At 38.4% G+C, this 23,079-nt stretch overlaps 1 protein-coding gene across 2 annotated transcripts in view; it reads left to right on the top strand.

Moving 5' to 3' along the window:
- The window catches only part of BRINP3 (BMP/retinoic acid inducible neural specific 3), a 184,062-nt gene extending 181,128 nt beyond the window's left edge, over window positions 1–2,934 (top strand). Inside the window, exon 8 of one of the 2 annotated variants that reach the window (XM_056497476.1) lies at window positions 950–2,934. In XM_056497476.1, coding sequence (XP_056353451.1) covers window positions 950–2,066 — 1,117 coding nt within the window. In that variant the 3' untranslated portion in view covers window positions 2,067–2,934. The remainder of the gene's footprint in view (window positions 1–949) is intronic. The other variant, XM_056497477.1, reaches the window with a different exon arrangement.
- The last annotated feature ends 20,145 nt before the right edge of the window (window positions 2,935–23,079 follow it).

The following is a 23,079-nucleotide window of genomic DNA, read 5'->3' as shown; positions in this document are numbered from 1 at the left end:
TGCATTGCTGGGAGTAATAGGAGCTGGAAATGCAAATAAGATAATTTTTCTGGCTATTTCCATGCAGCTCTGCTCTTCCCATTGTCTTTCTCCTAGTGGCTGTTCCTCATCAGCCTAAACTGTTGGTTTCAGTATGTTTTCCCAGTGTGATGTAGGATATTAACTGTACCTCCTAGTGAAACCAAAATGAAATGACAAGAAAAATATTAAAGTGATCTTTTAATTTTGTCCCCAAAGATGAAAAGTAAACACAACATGCTCACGCATGGCCTCCTGTAGAGATTCTGTAGTGCTGGAAGTCATCTAAAGAATCTCTTTAGGTGGGGAGCAGGGACCTACTGCTATTCTAGGAAAGAATTTTGGCTCACTGGCTATAAATCAATGCAGCTCCAGCCTGTTAAAAAAAAAAAAAAAAAACAAACCTCAAATCTTCATAATAGAATAGAGGCACAGCAGAGTTGTACACTTAGATACACAAACCATAATAGAATAGAGGGGACAGCAGAGTTGTACACTTAGATACACAAACCATAATAGAATAGAGGGACACCAGAGTTGTACACTTAGATACAGAAATCATAATAGAATAGAGGGGACAGCAGAGTTGTACACTTAGATACACACAAAGCACTTTGGTCAAAGAGAACACACAAAATAATCTCAACTTCATAGGATTTCAGGATGTTAATCTGAAAAAAGTTACAGAAAATGGTGGTCTGTCAGGCTTCCTTGACAGAGACACAGAGAAAACAAATACACGAAGTAAATGTTCCTGTCTTGCCTGTGGGTTTATAAGGAAACTTTTCTTTTGTGATTTCATTAAGAGCCAATTTATACCTGAATCTATCTAGCAGATGCTATCATGCCTTGACCTGACACTTTATTTTTCCCTTTCTGGTACAACACAACAAAGCTGCATTGGTTAAAACAAGCTATTCTCGCCTTGTAGGTCTTCCAACTACTGGCTCAACCGCATCCAGTCGTTCCTGTACTGCAACGAGAACGGGCTCCTGGGAAGCTTCTCGGAGGAGACCCACACGTGCACGTGCCCCAACGACCAGGTGGCGTGCCAGGGGTCCCTGCCCTGCACCCTGGGCGACGGCCCCGCCTGCCTGAGCTGCGCCCCCGACAACCGCACCCGCTGCGGCGCCTGCAACACCGGCTACATGCTGAGCCAGGGGCTGTGCAAGCCCGAGGTGGCCGACTCCACCGAGCACTACATCGGCTTCGAGACCGACCTGCAGGACCTGGAGATGAGGTACCTGCTGCAGAAGACGGACAGGAGGATCGAGGTGCACGCCATCTTCATCAGCAACGACATGCGCCTCAACAGCTGGTTCGACCCCTCGTGGCGCAAGAGGATGCTCCTGACTCTGAAGAGCAACAAGTACAAGTCCAGCCTGGTCCACATGATACTGGGCCTGTCCCTGCAAATTTGCCTGACTAAGAACAGCACCTTGGAGCCCGTCCTCGCTGTTTATATCAACCCTTTTGGGGGCAGCCACTCTGAGAGCTGGTTTATGCCTGTGAATGAAAATAATTTCCCAGACTGGGAGCGGACTAAACTGGACTTACCCCTTCAGTGTTATAACTGGACGCTGACCCTAGGCAACAAGTGGAAGACATTTTTTGAAACTGTGCACATCTATTTGAGGAGTCGAATAAAGTCAAACGGTCCAAATGGCAACGAGAGCATCTACTATGAACCCCTGGAATTTATCGATCCCTCCAGAAACCTGGGCTACATGAAAATCAACAACATCCAAGTGTTTGGCTACAGCATGCACTTTGACCCAGAAGCAATCCGGGACTTGATTTTGCAGCTGGACTACCCCTACACTCAGGGCTCACAGGACTCAGCACTTTTGCAGCTGTTGGAGATTCGGGATCGTGTAAATAAACTCTCTCCACCCGGCCAACGTCGTCTGGACCTCTTCTCTTGCTTGCTCCGTCACAGACTCAAACTGTCTACCAGTGAAGTGGTGAGGATCCAATCTGCTTTGCAGGCCTTTAATGCCAAATTGCCAAACACAGTGGACTACGACACAACCAAATTATGTAGTTAACCATAAATGTGAAGCACAACGCAAAACCTTGAAAGAGTTTTTACAGTGCTTTTGTGGAACAGTTTATGTTTGGAAGAGTAAATTTAAATTGTCTTTTCAATATCTGTCTTATATCAGTCAATACTGTTGGATGGCAATTTACACACATGAACTTGCTGACAATGAATATATTATACCTGCAGTTTTGGTTTATGAATGAAATAAATACTGACACCAGTTCAGAAGACATTCTACTTTTTACAATAAATTTCATTTGTAATTTTATATGTTCCGTGGCAATGCTTTTGTGCATTACATCCTCTAGAGGGAACATAGAAGGAGACCAATAAAATTTTGTAGCTGAACAGTTATTACAAAGAAATGCTGTGGGATTCTTTTTTCTTACACAAAAGTAGTAACTTTGATAGACTTTTGTGTGTGTTGAACTCAGAAGGGGTAAAGAGAAGAGGTCGACTCCAGATTTGAAGAGAAACTGTCAAAAACTCAAAGCTGTAGGATATTTAATTTTGGGATGTGGATCTAAGTATTCAAGCTGGGCTGAAGTGACAACTGTAGTGATGCTCCACCTGAGGCTTGTCCTTTCCAAGGTGCTCAGTGTGACACCCAGACATCAGAGTGATCCCACAGAGTGTTTTAGGATGGGCAGGAGGTTGGAACTGTGCAATGAAAATGACCAAAATGCTTTTCAAAAGTCTCCCCCTTTATCCCTTGCTTTTTATATTTACCAAAAGAATCAAGCACATGTACACATTGCCTCCTCCCAAATACATGCACTATATTATTCAGTATTCTCTGTTTTGAACTGCTCAGCCAAGTACAGCCATGCTGCTTAGATTCAAATTAATATTAAATATTTCCCTGCCAATGCATCTGTTTAGTAAATGGGTGTTTTTTCCATTATTTCCAGTGCAAGAATTTTCCATTTAAAAAAAAAAATCCCCTTTTGCAGATATACAGATACAAGAAATCCCGTTTATAAAGCTGATAGTGCAAGTCATTAATTAAACATTATCAATTACTGAAATTAATTAAATGTGAATGTCTGTGGATCAGAATTAGGTTCTTTGCTATTTGACACATCCCAGCAGAAAAAAAAGCACATCTGTGACAGAAGAACCTGGGACTCACAAGAAGCTTTTGCTGCCTCCTGAAAAAGAGCAGAACAAATGGCTGGACTGTCAGAAGTCCTCGTTAGTAAATGCATGGTAAAGTGAAGGAAATCGATACAAAATGATTCAATAGCACCTCCTTACATTCAGTCTAAATCTGTGTCATAGATTTAAAAATCACTTTGTATTTTTTAAATGGGAAAGAATTACATAAAGAACGATATTTTATGGGGAAGTGCAGAAAGCAAAAACGCCCATTTCATTCATACACAATTTTAATTCAGTTGGACTCCAATTCAAAGAAATTCACTTTATTAATTTCAATTTTTTTATATTACAGTGTCATTTGAACCTAGCCTAATCTGAGTTTAAGACACATTCCTCACTTTCAGCAAGACCCCAGCAGCACAGGGGAGAAAGTGCCTTGGAAGTGAATGCAGACAAGGTTTTTACAGGGGCAGAAATTCTTTAGAAAGCCTACTGCCAAGGGAAATATTTTCCCTAGTGATTGCTGTCTCTTCTGACTTCAATAAATATTTATACACTTTACTGTTTCTCACTGCCATCCATTTTGATAATTCCTCAGACCTTCTATACTAAGACGTCACTCAGAACTAAAATTAATTTTTTTTTGGGGGGTAGGGGTGTTCTTTTTAGTGTTTTTTTTTTCTTTCTTTCTTTTTTTTGTGGTGCTGGTGGAATTTACCTCTAGATGAATTCCTGTTTGTTTTCCATTTACAGCTTTCTTTTGCTGATAAATAATGCAACTCATCCCCTCTTCTATGTGTCCAGATTTTGGCTTGCTCTTGCATTAGTAAGATCTTCACAGTTAAAATTCTCACTATTCCTGTTTTCATCTTCAAGTCTTTCTTTTGCTCTTTTGTTATGTCTTTGGCAACTATAATAACCTGCAAAATTAGATAGCTGGATTTTACTATTCAGTACCTTGTGTAGTCTTTTCAAACAAGTGGAAGACTCTGATGTTATAAAATGAGCAAAAAGCAAAAATAAAAGTTGTCTTCTGCTTATAGAAAGTAAAAGTTACAATGGAAGTGTGGGGCAATGATAAAACATTTGCTTCCCTTCACCAAGAAAAAAAAGCAATTGTGACAGTAAATGATCTGAGGAGTTTCTCCCCACCCCACCTCTTCATCCTCCTTCTTAAAATTTGTCCCCTATGACTGTTTTTTCTTTCCTGGCTGAATTGTTTTGGTTTTTTTTTTTTTTTCCCCATATCTTTCTCTGCCAAGATTTAAAGTTCTTCACTGTGCACAAATATGTCCATAATAGAAGACAGAGATCAGAAGAAGCCCCAAAAGTGGATCATCATTTAGTTATTCCACAAGACATTCATTGTGTTGGACTGGAGTGGAAACCTCCTCTCATTACTCACTAGCTTTGTGCCAGATTTCCTAGCCCACTAGTCATGGACTAGTTTTGGAGTTTGGAAGCTTTAGGCTCATGGAATAGGGAGAGTTTCTATTTTACCAGAATTGGATTCTATAAAGATAAATATAATAGGAAAAAAACCCCACTAGTATATAGTCAGCAAAAAAAAAGACACAGGTTTATCTGGTTCTCAAACAGGAGACAATAATATTCCTCTTTTGACATTTTTTTTTCCAATTGGAAACTTTCTATGTTCTCAAAAAAGAACTTCAGGATATTTTTTTAGGAAAAGATGAGTCTGTTATAAGTCAAATCAGCAAACAACTTGATCCATAAGAAAGTTTTGTAATAAGATATGAACCCAATGATGGAGAAGAAAGAACTGTGGCAACAACCATGTGCACTCATTTCCATCTGGGCACTGCAGATACTTGGAGTGATCATATCCTGGTGCTTTCTGCTGGCATTCACCAATGCTGTCATTTGCTGCCATCATAAATGGAAAAAAAAAGAAACAAAACAAGGAAAGGATGGTAATAAAGAATCACAGAATCATAGAAATCCAGACTTGTTTGGGCTAAGAGGGACCTTAAAGCCCATCCAGTGCCACCCCCTGCCATAGGCAGGGACACCTCCCACTATCCCAGGTTGTTCCAAGCCCCATCCAACCCAACCTGGGACACTGCCAGGGATCCAGGGGCAGCCACAGCTTCTCTGGGCACCCTGTGCCAGGGGCTCACCACCCTCAAAAGGAGGAAGTTCTTCCCAATATCTAATCTAAATGTACACTTCTGTTTGCAGCCACTTGCCCTTGTCCTGTCCCTGCCTGTGTATTGCACCCATGGAATGGCACAGTGACAACCTACAATATTCAGGACAAATTTTGTTTCCAAAGATGCATATGCTGACTGCATTTCTTGTGAAAGTGCCTATTTGGCAGACACCTCAAGTCAGCAAAGAGGCAAAAGCCAAAAGAGTCAGTTTTCCCAGGCTAAATAAGCAGCTGGTGCAGGAAGGACAGGCAGGCTACAACTGCCTGAAGGTCTTTTCTCTGAAAATGCAGCATGTCTTCCAGGGACAAAACAAAATGTCAAGGGGCAGAAAAGTGGCCCACACCCTCTCTGCTGCTGTACTGACAGCAAGCAGGTAAATGGGATATGGCCAAGGATCAGTGTTTTACAATCCAGCAGCCACCATTTCTTTGGCAGGTAGGGGCCAGAATCTGAGCTGCTGTGCCAGCACAGTCACCCTTGGGCATGGGATCAGCCTGGGCTCCTGCCAAGCTGGTTGGAATGCAAGGGGGAAGCCAGGGAAAAGTAGAGAGAGGAAAGGAACCAAGATCTCCTTTGAGTAGGTTTTTAAACAAGCAAGAGAGCCTGTATGCCTCATTGGAACTAAAAGCAGAGGCTAAGATCTCCCTGGGTGTGGATGAGGTTTGGAAACAAGGAATTTTAATGAGAGTCAGTGCTGGAAAATCTCAGCACCAGAAGTGCAGTTCAAATGCTGATGTACAGGATTCATGGGGATGCAGCAGGGCAGTGGATGGGTCTGCAGGACTGACTTTGGGGTCTGTTCACTCATCTTCGTTCTCTAAGCACAAAATCTGCTCCAGAAGTAGCCCATACCTGACACTTTCTGCATGCACAGACCCATAGCCCTGGGTCACAGTCAATAAAATGTCAGCTTATCCATCCAACATATGGATTTCTGACGCTCTAGTTTCACAAATTTGGCATCATGGCCACACCAGAGATAACACTGCTTTGGGAGCCAGTGCATGTGGGAGAGCAGGGACACAAATTCTTTCTTTCCCTGCCAAGCCAACAACAGTAAGGTGTGAATTATGAGCAAAGAAACAGTTTTATCTCCCAGAAACGGTGAAATTTTTCCTTCCCTGCAGATTACTCCTTGGATGGTAATGTGCATCTAAAAATACCAGTTTATCTTGCCAACACATGCAGATATTCCTCTGTTTTAGGGAATATTCAGTGCAACATGCAGACATGAAAGGGAAACACAAGAAATGCCAATGTTAGTAACAACAGGTGCTGCAGGGCTGCCCACCCTCTGGTAACACCTTCATGAGGCATTGTTTGTCTGCCTGTGATCTGCTCTCAGCACACAGCAGACAGAAAAAAAATAATTAAAACTACCTTGGAGCCAGAGATAGCTTTGCTCTGCAAACAGTGCTCCCCAAAGAGGTGCTAATCCAGAGTGTGACCACCTTTCAACACATTCTAAGGGATTTCTCTTTTTGGAAAAAGGCTTTGTGCCAATTGTCAACTGACAGGGAAGAGAGAAGGGGAGGAGTAAAACAAAGTGTACATATCAAAACACAATTCTTCATTGGGGAAAGAGGGGAGAACAAAGTGTCTTTGAAGAAGTGTAACTTGCTCCAAGAGCATTTAGGTACCACAGGGACAACAGAAGAGCAAAAATGCAAAGATCAGGTGCAATCACTGAGCATGAGTGAGACAGAAGAAAATTGATCATCACTGGCTTTGAACACATAATTTTTTGTCTTACATCTTTCCCTCACTCTCAGCAGAGAAGAAACTTCAGGCATTAAACAGGAATAGGAGAATGACAAAAGATAATTCATGGTATAAATGTGTAGAGCTTCCTTCATGTGCCCTTTTCACTGGGGCTCCCCATGTCCCCCTCAGTAATTCAGTTTACCAGGTGTGGATTAAGGCATAACTCCTTTGCCTGCAAAACTAAGGCAACACAACATGAGAGAACTTTATGCTTGTGTAGGATGCCAAAATAATTTTAAATAACCCTGTGTCTTGTGTATCACTAAGTTTTCCAGCTAAGTCCTTCCTCAGCATCAAATGAACCAAACTAAACCAACCCCCCTGAAAATAATATAGACAATTTGTACAATATTAGACAGTAACTCTACAATGTATCAGCTCCATTAATTTTCAATTTTATTTCTTCAAAAACTGGCTTTGTACCACTGTCTTTCTATGAATTTTATTCCTCTCTTGCTGTCCAGTGGTTAAGATTTTCCTCCCAGAATCCATATTTCTGAAGAGACTAGTTTGACAGCTTGAGATGTGAAAGTTCTTGTTGAACAGCAGGATATCAGAGTGCATCACAGCTACCTTTTTAATATTTAGATGCATAAGGTTATGATGAGGACTGTGTTGCTAAGCATTTTAAAAATGCTGACTTGTCAACACAAATAGAAAATGGAAATTCCTAGCTATGAATTTTACCTGGACTCCAAATATTAAAGCCTCTAGTCAATCAGGATTTAGTTATAAACATGTAAAAGTATCAAGCACTTATTTTCATACATTATTTCTCAGCTTTAGCAGACTCAGAAGAGTAGGGTTTACAAGGGTTTACAAAGGCATTGCCCAATGAGAGAGGCAGGGGGAAAACTGGGACATAGACTAAGGAGACCTGGAATTTTAGGGGATTTCCAATTCCAAGCAGAGGGCTGGCACAAAGCAGGATTGACAGGGAATTCAGGATAGATGGACAAGGTGGGTGGGAGGGTAAAATTTTGGACTAAACCATTACCTTGGGCAATAACAGGGCATCCCATTAACAAGAAACACACTGCAACAAATGAACATGTGAACTGACTGAGATTGAAAACATTGGTGCTATTTCTAATATGTCTTTGCTAGAATGGAGCACATTGGTGACAATTTTTTTTCCTTCATTGGAAAGGCAATATTTTATCATATTCTCTTAAAACAAATTGGAGTGACTACATTCCCTCACTTCAGCCCAGATAGATATATGAATTTTTTGGTGTGAATATTTACCCAAGTAGCTGGATTCTAATAAAATACACTTAGTCATTAAACTGCCTGGTTACTTTAGACATCCCATTAGCCTCCATCTGTCCAATCCAAGGGTCCAAGGTTCCTAGCCTAGATTAAATGTGTAATATTGGGCAATGTGAATAATCAGCCCAGAATTACTAAGGAAATTATTGACAATTCTATTGAGTCTAGGCCCATTTTCTGTTAAAATATCTGCAATATATGTAAGAGACAAAAAGCAAAAGAAGAACAAAAAATGAACAAAGAATTGTGTAGGCTACAGCACAGTCACACCTCAAGGAAATATTTTTGACACATTAGGAGAAAATGTAAAATCTCCTTATGAAATATGATGTTTGGATTTATAACTGAGTTTCCCTTGGAAAGTTCTGGGAAATTTCCCTAAATCAAATTAAACACAGGGAGCTCAGCTGGCCTCATAAATCTCCTGTCTAAACTAGGAATGCTTCAAGTGATGCACGTCCAAGTCAGGGAGCATGACAATAAATTTGATGACACGAAATGAGCCTGTTAGGCCTGCATAAAACTGTGGATAGGCAGTTTTTCTGCCTTTCTTAGGCAACTACAAATGAGGCTTGTTTCTGTAAAATGCTGGATGAAGTGTCCACATGTGCAGCAACAGCCCCATTGGATTTTATTCATTCTTATGGAAAGTTTTCTGATCAAAGAATTTTGGAGGTTACTTCAACATTCGAATCTGAAAATGTTGAAATGAATATCAGGTCTTGGATATCTCCTTCTCCAATGCCTGTGCTATCAGGCAGGAGGGAAATAAACAGGAATGCAGTGGGGTTGACACAAAGATGGGAAGTGGTTTGGAGCATGTCTCTGATGAGGAGAGGCTGTGGGAGGTGGGTCTGATCAGTTTGGAGAAGAGATTTAGAGGGGTTTTCATCATAAAACATCCCAAGGGCAGGAGCCAAGAGGATGGTGCCAAACTCTCTCCAGGGATGCCCAGTGACAGGACAAGAAGTGATGGCCATAAACTAGCCAAGCACAACAAATTCTACCTCAATGTGAGGAACTTTTCATGGAGGGTGGCAGAGCACTGGAACAGCTGGAGCTTCCCTCTCTGGAAACATCCCCAACCCACCTGAATGTGCCCTGGTGGGACAGAGCATCTCCAGAGGTCCCTCCCAGCCCTAAGAACTCTATGATTCTGTGAATGAAGCCCCTTCAGCTTTGGAAATTCATTGCTGGGATAAGAACAAGATCTTCTTGCTCCTTAAAAAACGATTCACAGTGTAAAACAATACTCTGTGACTGTGCAAAAGTTAATAGATGAGAGAGGCTGGGAGAGCTGGGGCTGCAGAAAGACCCTAGAACCTCTCCCAAAAGGGAACTCCTCCAAAGGACTTCACTGCTCACACCTCTCCTCAGGAAAGAGCTGGGAAAAAAACAGCTCATTATCATTCCAAACCTTGCTATAGACAATGATAAAACACACATTAAAGCAAAGAGTTAGTTATCAGCATATTGAAAATCTTACCTGAATAATCAGAGAACTAATATTGCATCAGATCAAATTATTAGAATAAAAGAGTAGAATACTATTGCACAAACAACAACAACAACAATAATAAATAGCAGCACTAATGGTAATATTTAAACCCATTCTGTAGCTTCAGACAATAGTATGTGGGAAGAACACCAAGTTATCAGCATCCCATTTTTTTTGCTGGAGAAACAGGATGTGATTTCCCACAGATTCCCCACCAGCCCCCAGGGAAAGGCTTGGTATTTTCATGTGTTTTCCAACAGTTTTATCCACTTTAATCTTCCTTCATTGGTGTGAAGGTCCCTCATCACAAGTGAATTCACTGCACGTGGTGCATTTTGCATAAGTTAAATATTTGGGATTTGTTCTGTTTGTTACCTCTAAATAGAGTTTGTCCAGCTCCAGTTGGAATACACAGCACATCATAAAACACCTATATCTGACTGATATGCTAAAAAAAAGAAAGAAATAATATATTGTAACAGGACTTTCAATGCTACCCTGATCTACCCTATTAACCCCAAAGGACACATTAAAAGCTCAGCACACAGCTTCAGGTTTTTCAGTGATGGCCATTTAGTTTCCATTTAGAAGGATATTGGCTTGCTTTTGTTTTCATTTCCAGAGTGCTTCATTAAGCTTGCAAATATTTAATTAAGTTTTATTAAATGCATTAAGCTGAGAGTAAGGAGCTGCACTTTGCACGCTGGGTGAAATGGACTCAGTGGAAAAAGCCCATTACCAAGAGTGATCAAGATTGATCTGAGAATGCTTTGGCCAATTTGTAGCTAGGGAGAGTCTACAAATTGGCCAAAGCATTTACTTGTTGTTTATTTAAGGGAATGAATCATACAAGTAAAAATAAATCATTATTTTGATCAGCCATTTTTTATCTTTCTTTCTTTCTTTTTTTATTTTTTTTTTTAATTTCCTTGTAGCTGTTAGAGACAGCTGCACTGACTCCTTTAGGAAGTACAGATATTTTGCCAGCTCAGGGATTTTATTGTAAGGCTGATGATACCAGATTTGTTTTAAAGTCCAGGTCTTGGAAAGATGTCACAGAGTGAGTCTTCATTATGTGCACACAAAAAACTTGATATCCTCAAGGCTAGAAATAATTGGTGAAATGATGAGAATATTGTGGGGAATAGTCTTCCAGGTGGCATGCCCCATACCAGGCTTGAGCTAAAAGAAAAATCCAAAGATTTTTAAGCTGCCAAAGCCATCTGATATATAAAAGTTTCTGATAAATAAAATCTCCAGTTTCTGTGGAGTAGAAAAAAAATCTTCTTCTTCCTTGCCCTGGGTAAAACTGGTATCTGAAAACAATACACTAACTGAAACAAAGACTAAATTACAATGCAGCCTCATGCTTTTAAAGCCAGATTCCAAGGATCAAAATTTTGTTGTTTTTCTTAACATTCTTATTATGTGTAATTTATGCTAATATATATTTCCTGATTACTGGTGGTTTTTTTTTTTACTTGGAAGCTTACAACTAATCAAAGAACTATTGCTATCCTTGGCTGAACTTGAATTTTTGTACTCAGAAAGTTGCATCTGCTACAACATCTTGGCTCCTTGAGAAGAACTTATTTTGGAAAAGACTAAACTCTTCACTCAACACATCCACTATTTTTTGTCTTAGTTCATATATAACCAGGAATGAACTAGAAGTTTCCATCAGGCTCCAAATTGTGCTGAGATTTGAAGGTGTGTGAGAGGGTCAGAATGGATCAGAGACACCTCTGCTTGTGAATGTTGTTTTTAAAGCTGCTGCAATTGGAACAAGCACACAGAACTCCTCTGCTGCAGCTGAAGGCTGGGGGACCTGCCCACCAGCACTTCCAGCCTTGCACAGAATTTTCAAATTCCACAAATTTCACTTTCCTCTTCCTCTGTGAATCACTGGGCACCATTTGAGCCTGCAAGAATCTGTATTAATTACTACCCATCAGCCTTAGATATGGTGACAGCTCCTGTTGGCAGCACTGTTTATTTTGTGACCATCTTTTCAGCTCTGCTGTCAAATGGAGTTTTTTTATCTCATTCCCAAGAAAACAACCTTTCTCTGTGACCAGATGCTGAGAACAAATCTCCTCTCACTCCCCTCCCTAATCCTGAACATGCCATCCTTATTTCCTTGCCAATGAAATTCTGTTCTTATAAACAGGGGCCAGGCTGGAGTTACAGATATCAAATTTTAGGCTGCTCAAAGGAGAGAACATCTATACTGCTTCTCTGGCTTTCCCCTTGATCAATATTGTGATTCATCTGTCAAAATATTCTTAATTTCCTATGACTCTGTGATTTCCCTCTCTACAGAAATATTTACTGCTGCAAAGATTTGTTTGGAACTCTGTGTACCAACCTAATCCCTGTGAAAATCCTTTCTGATGGAGATGTTATTTAGTAATTTTTAAACATTTCTTGAGTAATCTAAGTCTGTAGAAAGACAGCTTGGAAAGCTATAAAACACATCATCTTCTACCATCCCTTTCTCCCTTATTTTCCTTTTGCTGGCAGTAATGTCCAGAGCCAGAGAACATAATTTGACATATTCTACTTTATTTAAGTTTCTATCAGTTTCTCCACTTGCTTCATATTTTCAGCTATTTTAACCTTTTTTTGTCCTAAAAATACTTCAATTGGAAGCATGAGCAGGAAACACCCCATATGTCATTGCTTGGCAGAAAAACCAGAAAAGAAAACTCATTCTGAGGGAGCAACAAAGAAGCAGCATAAGACACCTTTATTCTGAAAGTGCTTTTGTTTTATTGTACTTCTATTGAGAAAACTGAGAATTTAATTTGGGCTTTACTACAATGCTGCATCATTAACTTCCAAACACCTCTAGAGTTTTTCCATTTCCCTGATTCTGTTCTTAAACCTGGAATTAGACTGTCTTTGCCTTGAGTTCAGCATGTGCAGTGTGTATTTCATTCTCATGCAGCTGTTCTACTTCTCTTCCTCTAGATAAATGTCTTATTTTTCCTTCTCTCTTATATTTTTTTTTAATTTCTCAAATGTTTGAGATTAAATCATCTGTACTAATTCTTATTTTCACATCTGAGCAATTAGCAGAGGACTGAAGGAAGATGTCATTCTACAACATGCCAATAACAGAGATGGTTAACAGAGAACAGAAATAAATTTTAGAGATGTCTTCAATTCTTTTTCATTCTACTTTGGAGAAGACTTTAAACCTTAAAAGTCATAACCCCTTACCTAATTTTGTGAAACCTATCTTTTGCTGGGAGAGGCTTGATTTTCATTTCATTGTCTCCACCACCCATTATTTTTACCAGTACTATTACAAGGATCTCATAAAACTTTCAGTAAGAAAGGCTGTCAAAACAGACAGAACTCCATGAGATATTTAGCTTTCAATGAAATGGATTTTTCTCCTGCAAACCACTTTTTCTGTCTAGCCTGGTTGAATGATAACAACCTTGACAGATCTCTTATATGGGAAGATTTAAGAGAGTGTATCTGTCACATGTATATTCACCTTAGTAACTCCTTGTTCTTGTAGTAACAAGATCTTTCTTATTCTCTCACCAGGCTCTACATCATCACCTGAAATGGAGCCTGGGTGTCAATGCCAAACTTGAATCAATAAAGAGCTGAACTACCTGCAGTGGTGCCAGAGGTAATGTTTCAATTAATCTTTCAGAGTTAATGTCTGCTTCATTTCCAGGAAGTCCAGAGGGGTACGTAATGGACCCATTTTGTGCTGTTTAAATAGGATGAGGAAAATGTTGCTTCTCTGATTTGGGTTACACCACTGCAGGAGGATTTTGTAGGACCAACACCACCCTAAGCCAGTTTGATGATGGGAAAAGTGAAAAGAGCAGTCCCTCTTTATTCTCTTTTGCAACCAGGCAGAAAAGAAAAAGAAAATATTGTGCCTTCACTTTGGTACCAGCAGCAGCACAAAAATTTGCTGCAAATTCAGCCTAAAAGTAATCACTGCCACTGGTGGATTTGTTGGAATCCTCCAGCTGATCTGCCCTCAAGGTCAGGAATATTTGGAGTGGCATCTAGCATCCAAAACAATTGGAGAGAGGGAGAATTGTTGGAAACTTCTGGATATGTCCAAGTCTGTGATGGTGTCTGCAAAAGCTTGGGCCCTGTGAGCTCTATAATGGAAGATATAATCAAATAATGGAATTCTGGAATGGTTTGGGCTGGAAGGGACCTTAAAGCCCATGGGCAGGGACACCTTCCACCTCGGGGCTCCCTGTCCTGCAGCTGCTTTTGTAGGAGTCAGGAGATTATAAAGTGGATGGAGAGAGCTTCCTCCTAGAACTGTTTAAAGCACCACTGTTACTTGGAGATTTCTTCCATTGTGAACACAGGAATGCAATGATTGTTTGCCTGATGCTTGATTGTGGTTTTGTCAATGCACTTGCCAGCCACTGAGTATCTCATTAACTCTTTTATTTCTGTACTGTTAAACATGTTTGAGTCTCTCTGCTCTCCTGTTAAGCCAAATAGCAGGAGGGCTGCTCATTACTCTGCAATTTGCTGGTGATTCATAATGAAGGCTGTTCATTAACATCAGGACATTGTGCATTTCTTTAAGTATAAATTCATTCTTTGAGGTCCAGTGTATTTCTGAAGTCAAAGTGATTTCAGAGCTACAGCATTCCTTAGAGTCTCTCAGCCTCTCATTGCTCTGGGCCTGCAACCATTGCAAACAAAATGGTTGTTTTCTCAGATATTTATATTTTAAAAAGAAAAAAAACCCCATGGAAATTATTAAATATAATCTGAAAAGAATTCAGAAATTATTAGCATCCACCACTGTAAGAATAGCACATAGGCAGAATATTCTGCTTGAGATTAATTTCCCTTCTAAAGTTGTTTGGAGCAAATGCCAAAGCCTGTCATGCTAATGGTTGATGGAGGATCTTGCAGAAGAAATGTAGACATTTGCTGAGAGGATTATTTTGCATGAAGCATTTCCATGGGCACAGGAAGCTTTATTGAGGACCAAACCTAAACCAAGGTTTCCTTTCAAGACTTCCAGAGCAGCTCTGGGCCATCACATTTTCCACCTGACAATCTCAGGGTCTCTGTCAGAACTAAGTAATCAACTGTATTTTTGAAGTGGTGACCTGTTTGTCAGTAGAGAGACACTTACACAAACAACAGTTCATGAAAGCTGGTTTGGGATGAGGGAGTGATTTTGCCTTTTTTTTTTTCTAAGGTCTGTTGAACTATCATGGATGCTTTTCAGAAGCTCTGTGCAATCACTGCCAACTTCTGTTCAAGGCACTGACATTTATGAACATGGTGAAATCATTTATGAATTCTGTACATGAAGTTCCTGAGCTCAGACTCATCCCAACAGGAATCTGAGAGTGAGGCACAAGCTCAGATATTTTATTAGCAATAAGCAATAGCATTTGTAATATATAAAAAAATTCTGTCATTCTTATGGCCCAGATTGAGCATTTTGTGTATTTTTCTAATTTAACCGTAGCAAAATTTGGCAAATCATTAAGAAAAGGAATTTTGGGACTGGCAGCATTGTTATGTCTGGAAGACCTTTTAATTTTGTTACTCCCACCAATCAGGGTGAGACAAACCTAAGCTACCCTAATGATCATTAGAAAACAATTAAACAATTAAAGGAAGCCATCAGTTTTGTTAGAGAGCCTTAAAAATACATCTAGAACTTCCTAGGGTGTTAGACAGCCTCTCATCACCTACCCCTCTCTGTTTTCACAGGACACAGATTTTCTATCCCTCTGTATCCAACTGATGAAAGTATCACATGCATAATTAACAGAAAGCACCTGCATGACATGGAAGATTTGAAATCAATTGAAATCAACTCATGTTATTGACTTTCAGAATCCAGAGAGGGGAGAAAGAATGATCTGCATGTTCCTCACCCAATGACAATGTTTTCACAACCTGGAATTCAGCTTAGTCCCAGAAACCCTTCACACTCAGAAGTCACATCAGGCCAGAATCATTTCTTCACTTTTCTGATGCTGCCATTGATACCAGAGTGTGGCCATAAACACTTACAGAAAACTCACTTATGAGGTAGCTCCAATGTAGTTTGCATCCTAAAAGGCAATAAATGTTTACTCTGGGGCACCTTATAAATTCTAACTCTCACTAATAACAACATTATCACTGCTCAATGAGGGAAGGCTAATAAATTTGAACAATAACCAAAGCAAAAATGATGCCCTAAAACACAAGTGAATTAACCATTTCAACAGAGCTGGATGAAAAACGAGAAAATATTAAGAAGGATAAAACCAGGACAAATTTAAAAAAAAAATGGGTTACTTCAATCCTCCAAGAACCAAAAGGCTTCCAAAAAGTTGTCTCTGTTTTATAGGAATAGAAACCCATTGGATCCCATCATACACATGCAAATGCAGTATTGAACAAAAATATTGTCAGTTAAATACTAAGTATACTAAACCACATGTAAAAAGAAAAAAATTGGTGATTTGAAAGCTTAAGAATAATTTGGTGATTCAAAATATATACAATATATCTCATGCTACATTAAACCAAACCCACTGCAATGTACCCCCTCTGCCAAAATATGAATTTTTGAGACCTCTTGGGAGAGACAAGCCTTATCCAAAATCTGCCAACCAACGTGCATTAACTGTCCCACTGAGCCTGCTATTGCCAACAGGGCATGGCACTATTTTAATGAAGTGCATGGAGGGATAAACAATACTTTTTTGGCTTGTGTGCTGTCTCTAAAGATTTATCTCTGTGCTTGTTTGTGTTCATTGAGGTCATAAAGCCCAACACATCCAGAGTGACAGAAAATGGGGCTGCTGGAACACCATTTATCCCATTTTCTTCCAGCAAGGCAGCACTAACCATCCAAATGCAATTGCTGGCAGAGGTTGGTCAGTTTGCTTTGTTCTTACAGAACTTCTGAACCCTCCTGTGTATTTTACTCCAGTGTGTCCCAATTCTTATATTAACTATCCAAACATGGTTTTAATATCAAGTTGTATCACAGAAAGATTATGGTTTAAGCCACATGTTTCTACTTCATTCACAATGGACAGGAAAGTGGATAATTTCCTTTCCCTCTGAAGTTTGATACAGATCATTTTTTTTCCAGAGTAAATATGCAGGAGAAAGTTACAGAGAATTAATGATCTCGTAGTCCCTCTAAGGACTTTGAAATAATCCGGTAGCTCTTACTAAATTAATTATTGAATTTTCTCTAATTAAAAATTGTTCATAAGAAATGGCTCCCAACAACAGAAGGAAACTTTGACGTGCCTAGAGAAAAAGTGTGCCTGCACCTTGAGTGTTTGATCACCAAAGCAGAGTTAGAGGAACATTTAAAAGGCCTCACAAAAGCCAAAACACAGGTTGTTCTGCAGGTGAAATAAATTTGTTGATTGCAGTTAGTTGAGACAGATTATTGGCAGATTATGGGCAGAATGAATTCTCTGCTCCCACCAAAAAGTGGGAATCTAGACTTAGTGTTGTTGTTCAGCCTGAAACAAGGCTAGAGCAGCATGGCATTGGGAGTGGAATGATGTCCGTATCTGACTGTTCTAACTTGGAGAAAAGATTAAAAATACAAATAAAGATGGAACCAATGGAGGCTGGTAGTTTCCTTGTAACAGCCAGAATAGGTACATTTATTTGAGAGGGTGCACTGCCTTTTTATGTAAATGTACACACTTCTAAAATGAAAAAAAAAAAAAAAATTAGAAAAAATTTACATGAGTAACACTTTTAATTATCCTGTGTTCACTGTTAATTTAAGTACTTGGTGTAAGTACTGTACAATTCGTAAAACCTCATTTTTTTGCTTTAGTTATGCCACCTTTCCTTTAATACATGAAAAAAAGATATCTAAAGAGAGACAAAAAGAGCCATGAAGTTAAAGATTTACATTTCTTCAGTTTCAGGAGAGTTAAATTTTCTTCTGGATATATTTACTACAGAAATAAGAAATTCATGTTAAAAATCCCCATGTCTTTCAAAGTAAATGCGTATTTCCTAGAAATCTCTCTTCTCTTCTGAAAAAGTCTGATTAAAAAATATATGAGTGCTGTGAGAAGCTATTCCTGCACAACTGAATGAAGTAATTTTTTGTGCACCATCAAATTGCCAAAAGCTGTCATTGGAGGAAAACATTATTTTAACAAGTGGCATTTCATTTTCAACTGATTTAAGCAATGGCTTTAGAAAAATGTTTAGAAAAGTGTTGTGAACTTGCATATACATTTTATCTTCCATCATGATTGTTCACCAAGTAGCAAGATAGTAAAAAAGATATATCAGAATAATATAGTGACAGTGTTGGAATGAACGGCTCAGACTGTGAAATATTGAATATATTGTGTATTTCAGATGAACACAGATACAAAAAGATGCTCTTGTCAGTGCAGGAACAATTTTTTTGCCATTTGAAAAATATATATATTGACTCATTATATCCTACCTTGACATTAAGTCTCAGCATGCACAGATACTATATTATCACATAATGTAAAAAAGAAACCCAAAAAATTAAAAACCAGTGAATTGCAGAATACTAAAATAAATTTTCAACCAGAAACTATTTTCAACCAGAACTTATTCAGAGCTGCCTAGCCATGGGAGTTTCATTTTGCAAAAGACTATTTTAGCAAGATCTTTCATCTGATCTGAAGTAATTTATTTTCCAGTGAGAATTTGGAGGAAATTACATTCTGAGCAGTAATTCCTATGCACAAGTGATCTACAGGAGCTGGTGAGTTTTGTGTGCTAGAATTCAGTCTGCCTCAGGGCATTGTTTTGCAGAGCTGCTGCTCTATGTTTTGGCTTAGACACATTCTGAAATAGATGAAAATGCATTCAGAACTTTTGGGTTGCTTGGTTAAAAGAGAACCTTTCAACTTTATTAAATCAGGCACATCTAGATTAACAAGTGTTATAGGCATTATGCTCTAGGCCTGGATGAAAATTCTTCCAAGTCAACAGGAGTAATTTCATTGTGAGCAGAGTTGTAACACCCACCAGGCAGAACTAATGGACCTTGAATTGAATATGCTGATTGTTTCTTTTTTTTTTTTTTAATCATACATAACTTTCACTCACTGTATTTTTCTGTTCATTTCCCTGTGTCCCATCATTGCATCCTGACTCTTCTGTTTGCCTTCCATTCCTCAAGGTTTCTTGAGGATGTATGACTGGTATATTTTTTCTCTTGCTTTTTTTTTGGGTTTTTTTTTTCCTTCCTTTTATAATTAATATCCTATGATTTATGAGTCACTCAAGGAAGGAAAACTTCACACTCTTGCTTTCCTGGTTAAAAACCCTGATAAAGGCAAAGAAAGAATAATGGGGGCTGCATAATAGGTAACAGAAACTTCTTGTGAACTGAAAAATGTGCAGATGTTTAAAATTAATATCACAGAAACATGGAATATCCTGAGCTCTAAGGGATCCACCAGGATCAGACACCTCAACAATCTCACCCTGTGCCTGAGACTGTTGTCCTTTCCAGCCTGGGAATGACATAAATTAGGCTATCTATAATATACAATTATTTATTAACTAACTCAGTGTAGTTACCTTGTTAAGAAAGGAAACCAATGGCAAAACATGTAATTGAAGAATAAAATCTAAAATTATTTTAGTAAGGAATATGAGGATTTTAAATTTTTTTACATTATTTTTTTTTCCTTTGTGTTTTTCTGTTGAAGGGCACAATAAATCACAGCAGCAGCAGTAATTTGTGACCAAGGAATTTTCTGGGATGGGCTGGGAGATGGATCCAAGGCTGGGTTATCACTCCCAGTATTAGTGTTGGCTCATGGTGCTTGTATTGGTGGTTTTTTTGGGTTTTTTTTTGGGGGGGGTTTATTGTTTGTTTTAAGTTTTTTGTGTGTTTTCTGATTTTTTTAAAAATCTATATTTTTTTTTTTTTTTTTTAATTGGAAATAATGCTTCCTTAACATGACACTTTCCCCTTTAAGTCTCCAACTTAACTTTTCTGCTTCCCTGTTAAAAGTACAACTGGAAAGAAAATTAATAGCTTTTCTTGAAATGAATGCAAGAGAGAGCAAGAATTAAATATTTTCTGTGAAACAGCTATAAAGGAGTGATACAATGCTTTTATACTATTCAAGGAAATTTAAATAGCCAATTTATTTATTGTTCAGCAAAAGCCAATGCAAGTAGCTCACTGCCTTGAAAACAAAACTTTGCATGCACTGGGAAACTGAAATTCCTGTACAACCTATGGTTCCAGTTGAGACAAAGTGCCAATTGACTTAAAAAGCAAATAAAAAATGCTCTTACCCCCATGTTCAGTATAAGTAGGAGCAATATTTTACAAGGTCTGTTAAAGTAGCTCCTGGCTCCTGGTGCAATATTTCTGACATCTGTTATTTCAACCTGATGTTTCCATTGGCACTCTAACCCTTCAGCCAGTCATGAAAAACTGAAAAATGACTTTGTGCAATTGAAATGACAAATACAGATCTACAGGATCAGCCTTCAGCAAGAGTCAATGATCATAAATCCTATGTTTCCATTGCTTTCTTGAAAAATTCATGATGCAGTTTGGCTTGCTTTTCAAATGAATGCTGAGCACATTGTCAGCAGAAGGATTCCAGAGCTCTGGAAGCAGTAAACCCTGGGATTTTTTTAGATTCTGAAGATTTGTCCCAGAGAGAAGGCTTGTTGGACAGAAATTTTTTACTTTATTTAGGCTCTTTATTATGATTTTAATGGGGATTAGTTATTTATGGTTTATTCTATACAACTAGAAATAAGCTTCTAGAAGAGGCTGCTGAACCAGAGCCATGTCATTCAAGCCAATGTGGAGGTTTAAAATTCCCAATACTTTAGGATTTTTACACAATAAGAAGCAGGAAGGGAATATGAAGATGAAAATAAGATAGGGTTTTCATTTGACAGGAAAAGGGGAAAAAAAATCCCACAAATAAAACCAGGAATACTTCTAGATTTCATTTCTCATCTCTTCCATAATCATAGTCATAATCCATGTAAAGCAAGTTTTCAATTTCTCTATGGATGAAATAGAAATAATGGAAGGAAGGAAGGAAGGAAGGAAGGAAGGAAGGAAGGAAGGAAGGAAGGAAGGAAGGAAGGAAGGAAGGAAGGAAGGAAGCTTCTGAGACTGGAAAAGGAAAATTATTTCCCTTTCTTAACGAGGAAATTATAACTGTAAAGAAAATTGACCAGCTTAGAAGAAAATTGTGGAATAAAACCCATGCCTTTTTCCTAGGGGATTAGAAAAGCACTAATTCTGCTTTTCCCATCTGCTTAAACACTGGAGTTTTTAAAAATGGTAGACACTACAAAAAGTAACATGTACATAGATGCTGGTTTTACTTCTATGCATAAAAACCACCCAAAATAATAAGATCAAAAAATATTATAGGGATTACAACAGTAACAAAACAACTTATTTCCCACTGTGAACTGGCAGGGCCCTTTAAAAACTTTTTTTAAATCTTGGCAGATTCAATTCTATCCCTCTCTCATAAGCAGGGAAAAAAAATTACACTGTATAAAACTTTCTGGTGATTTGTATGAGCAAGGAAAATGCAGAAGTATTGTTGTTTAGAAATGTGTAGGCAGAAAAGCCATCATCCTGCTAGCTGGAGAGTGGGATTTGCTGAGGGCTCTGAAATCCTGCTAAGCTTATTTCTTCTCAAGAAAGAATATTAAAACCAAAAGAAGGATTGGTAACTGTGCTGGAGAAAATATTGGTCCTCAGTAGCAGCAGCAGAAAGCAAAGAACACACCAGTGGAGCACTGAAAGAAAATTTACAAGTAGGGAAAAACTTGTCTACAAAAGTCACAAAAAAACTGGAAAGAAGCCACAGTAATCAGAAAACATTTTCAATCATGCTTGCTCTGCAAATGTATTTTGTCAAGATCTATCCTGGAAATGAGTTGTCTGTTCAAGGTTAGAACCCAAAAATTCCTAGTAATTCTCTATTTGAGGAGGGGGGGTGAAGCAGAGGGCACGGATCTCATAAAAACAGGAATTATTTTTTGAGTGACTTGGCACCACTTTTAAGCATATTATAAATTAAATCTACTTATGTCTATATAAATCACTTGTTTTAATGAGCTGCTGCTGTCTATCATTCCTGAAGGTGATGTGTAATGAGGCATTTGGGTTTGGTGAAATTTGTTTTTAATTAAAAAAGGGCCAACATGCTACATTTGAAAAAGCAACAAATTGACTAAATTTGGAAGGGATGGGTTTTCTTCTAGGAAATCAAATAGTGCATGATGCTTGAACAGGGAAATGTAAGAAAATAACACATTCAGATGATTGAAACTTTCACACTCACACGTCTCCATGTGGCCTGTGAATTCTAAATCCAGAACACAAAGTTTTCAGCTGACAATCTCTTTAGGCATTTAAAAGGAAGTTTAATCCTTTTTACTTCATTTTGCATTGTATCACTTTGATGGGAATGTGTGCAAGAATGAAACCTAGAAGGGATTCTGCAGGGAGTCCTGCAGAAGTTTTCCCATTGTGGTATAGAATAGTTAAATACAGTTTGTCTTTTAGTTTTTTTTTTTACTTTTGTAAAATTTAATAATATATAATATGTAATAAGTATGGAATGCATTATATTACATAGGTATATTATTTTTTGACCTGTCTATTCTTACAAATGTAATTTAGAAATACCTTTATAAGTTTTCTTCCTTTAATTCAAAGTAAATTAGAAATGCAAATGATAATGCTAAGCCTTAGAGTTAACATAAATATTTAATTTAACCCCTTATTTTTTAACTAGCTGGTGCATACCACAAATAGGATTTCAAATAATCACTGATGTCAACTTTTATTCCCCCACTGATGTTGGCATTCTTAACTGAGCTTTCTAAAGCAGCCTAGAACTTGATAACCTGAAAGTCTACTCCAAACTGGCATAGAGCACTAGTAAATGGTTTAAAAATGGTTTAAAAAGCACACCAAAAAGTCTTGTCCCTGTGGTTGAGGATATGCATCAGTAACTCTCAGCTTTAGCCTACTGTTCTCAAGCCAATGCTAGTGCTAGAGAATTAAAATAATACAGTATTGCAAATAACAGTCCCAGGACTACCTATCATTTTTATTTGCATTTCTTGCAGCCTTTTGGCATCTTATTATCCCCCTGGACACAAGGCCAGTAACCTTAATGAAATACCAGGAGATATACACAATTCCAGCA

This window comes from Oenanthe melanoleuca, chromosome 8 (genome assembly GCF_029582105.1).
Source record: "Oenanthe melanoleuca isolate GR-GAL-2019-014 chromosome 8, OMel1.0, whole genome shotgun sequence".
In the NCBI taxonomy this organism is placed as follows: domain Eukaryota; kingdom Metazoa; phylum Chordata; class Aves; order Passeriformes; family Muscicapidae; genus Oenanthe; species Oenanthe melanoleuca.
Note: the sequence above shows the minus strand (reverse complement) of the source record. Positions and strands in the feature narration are given on the sequence as shown.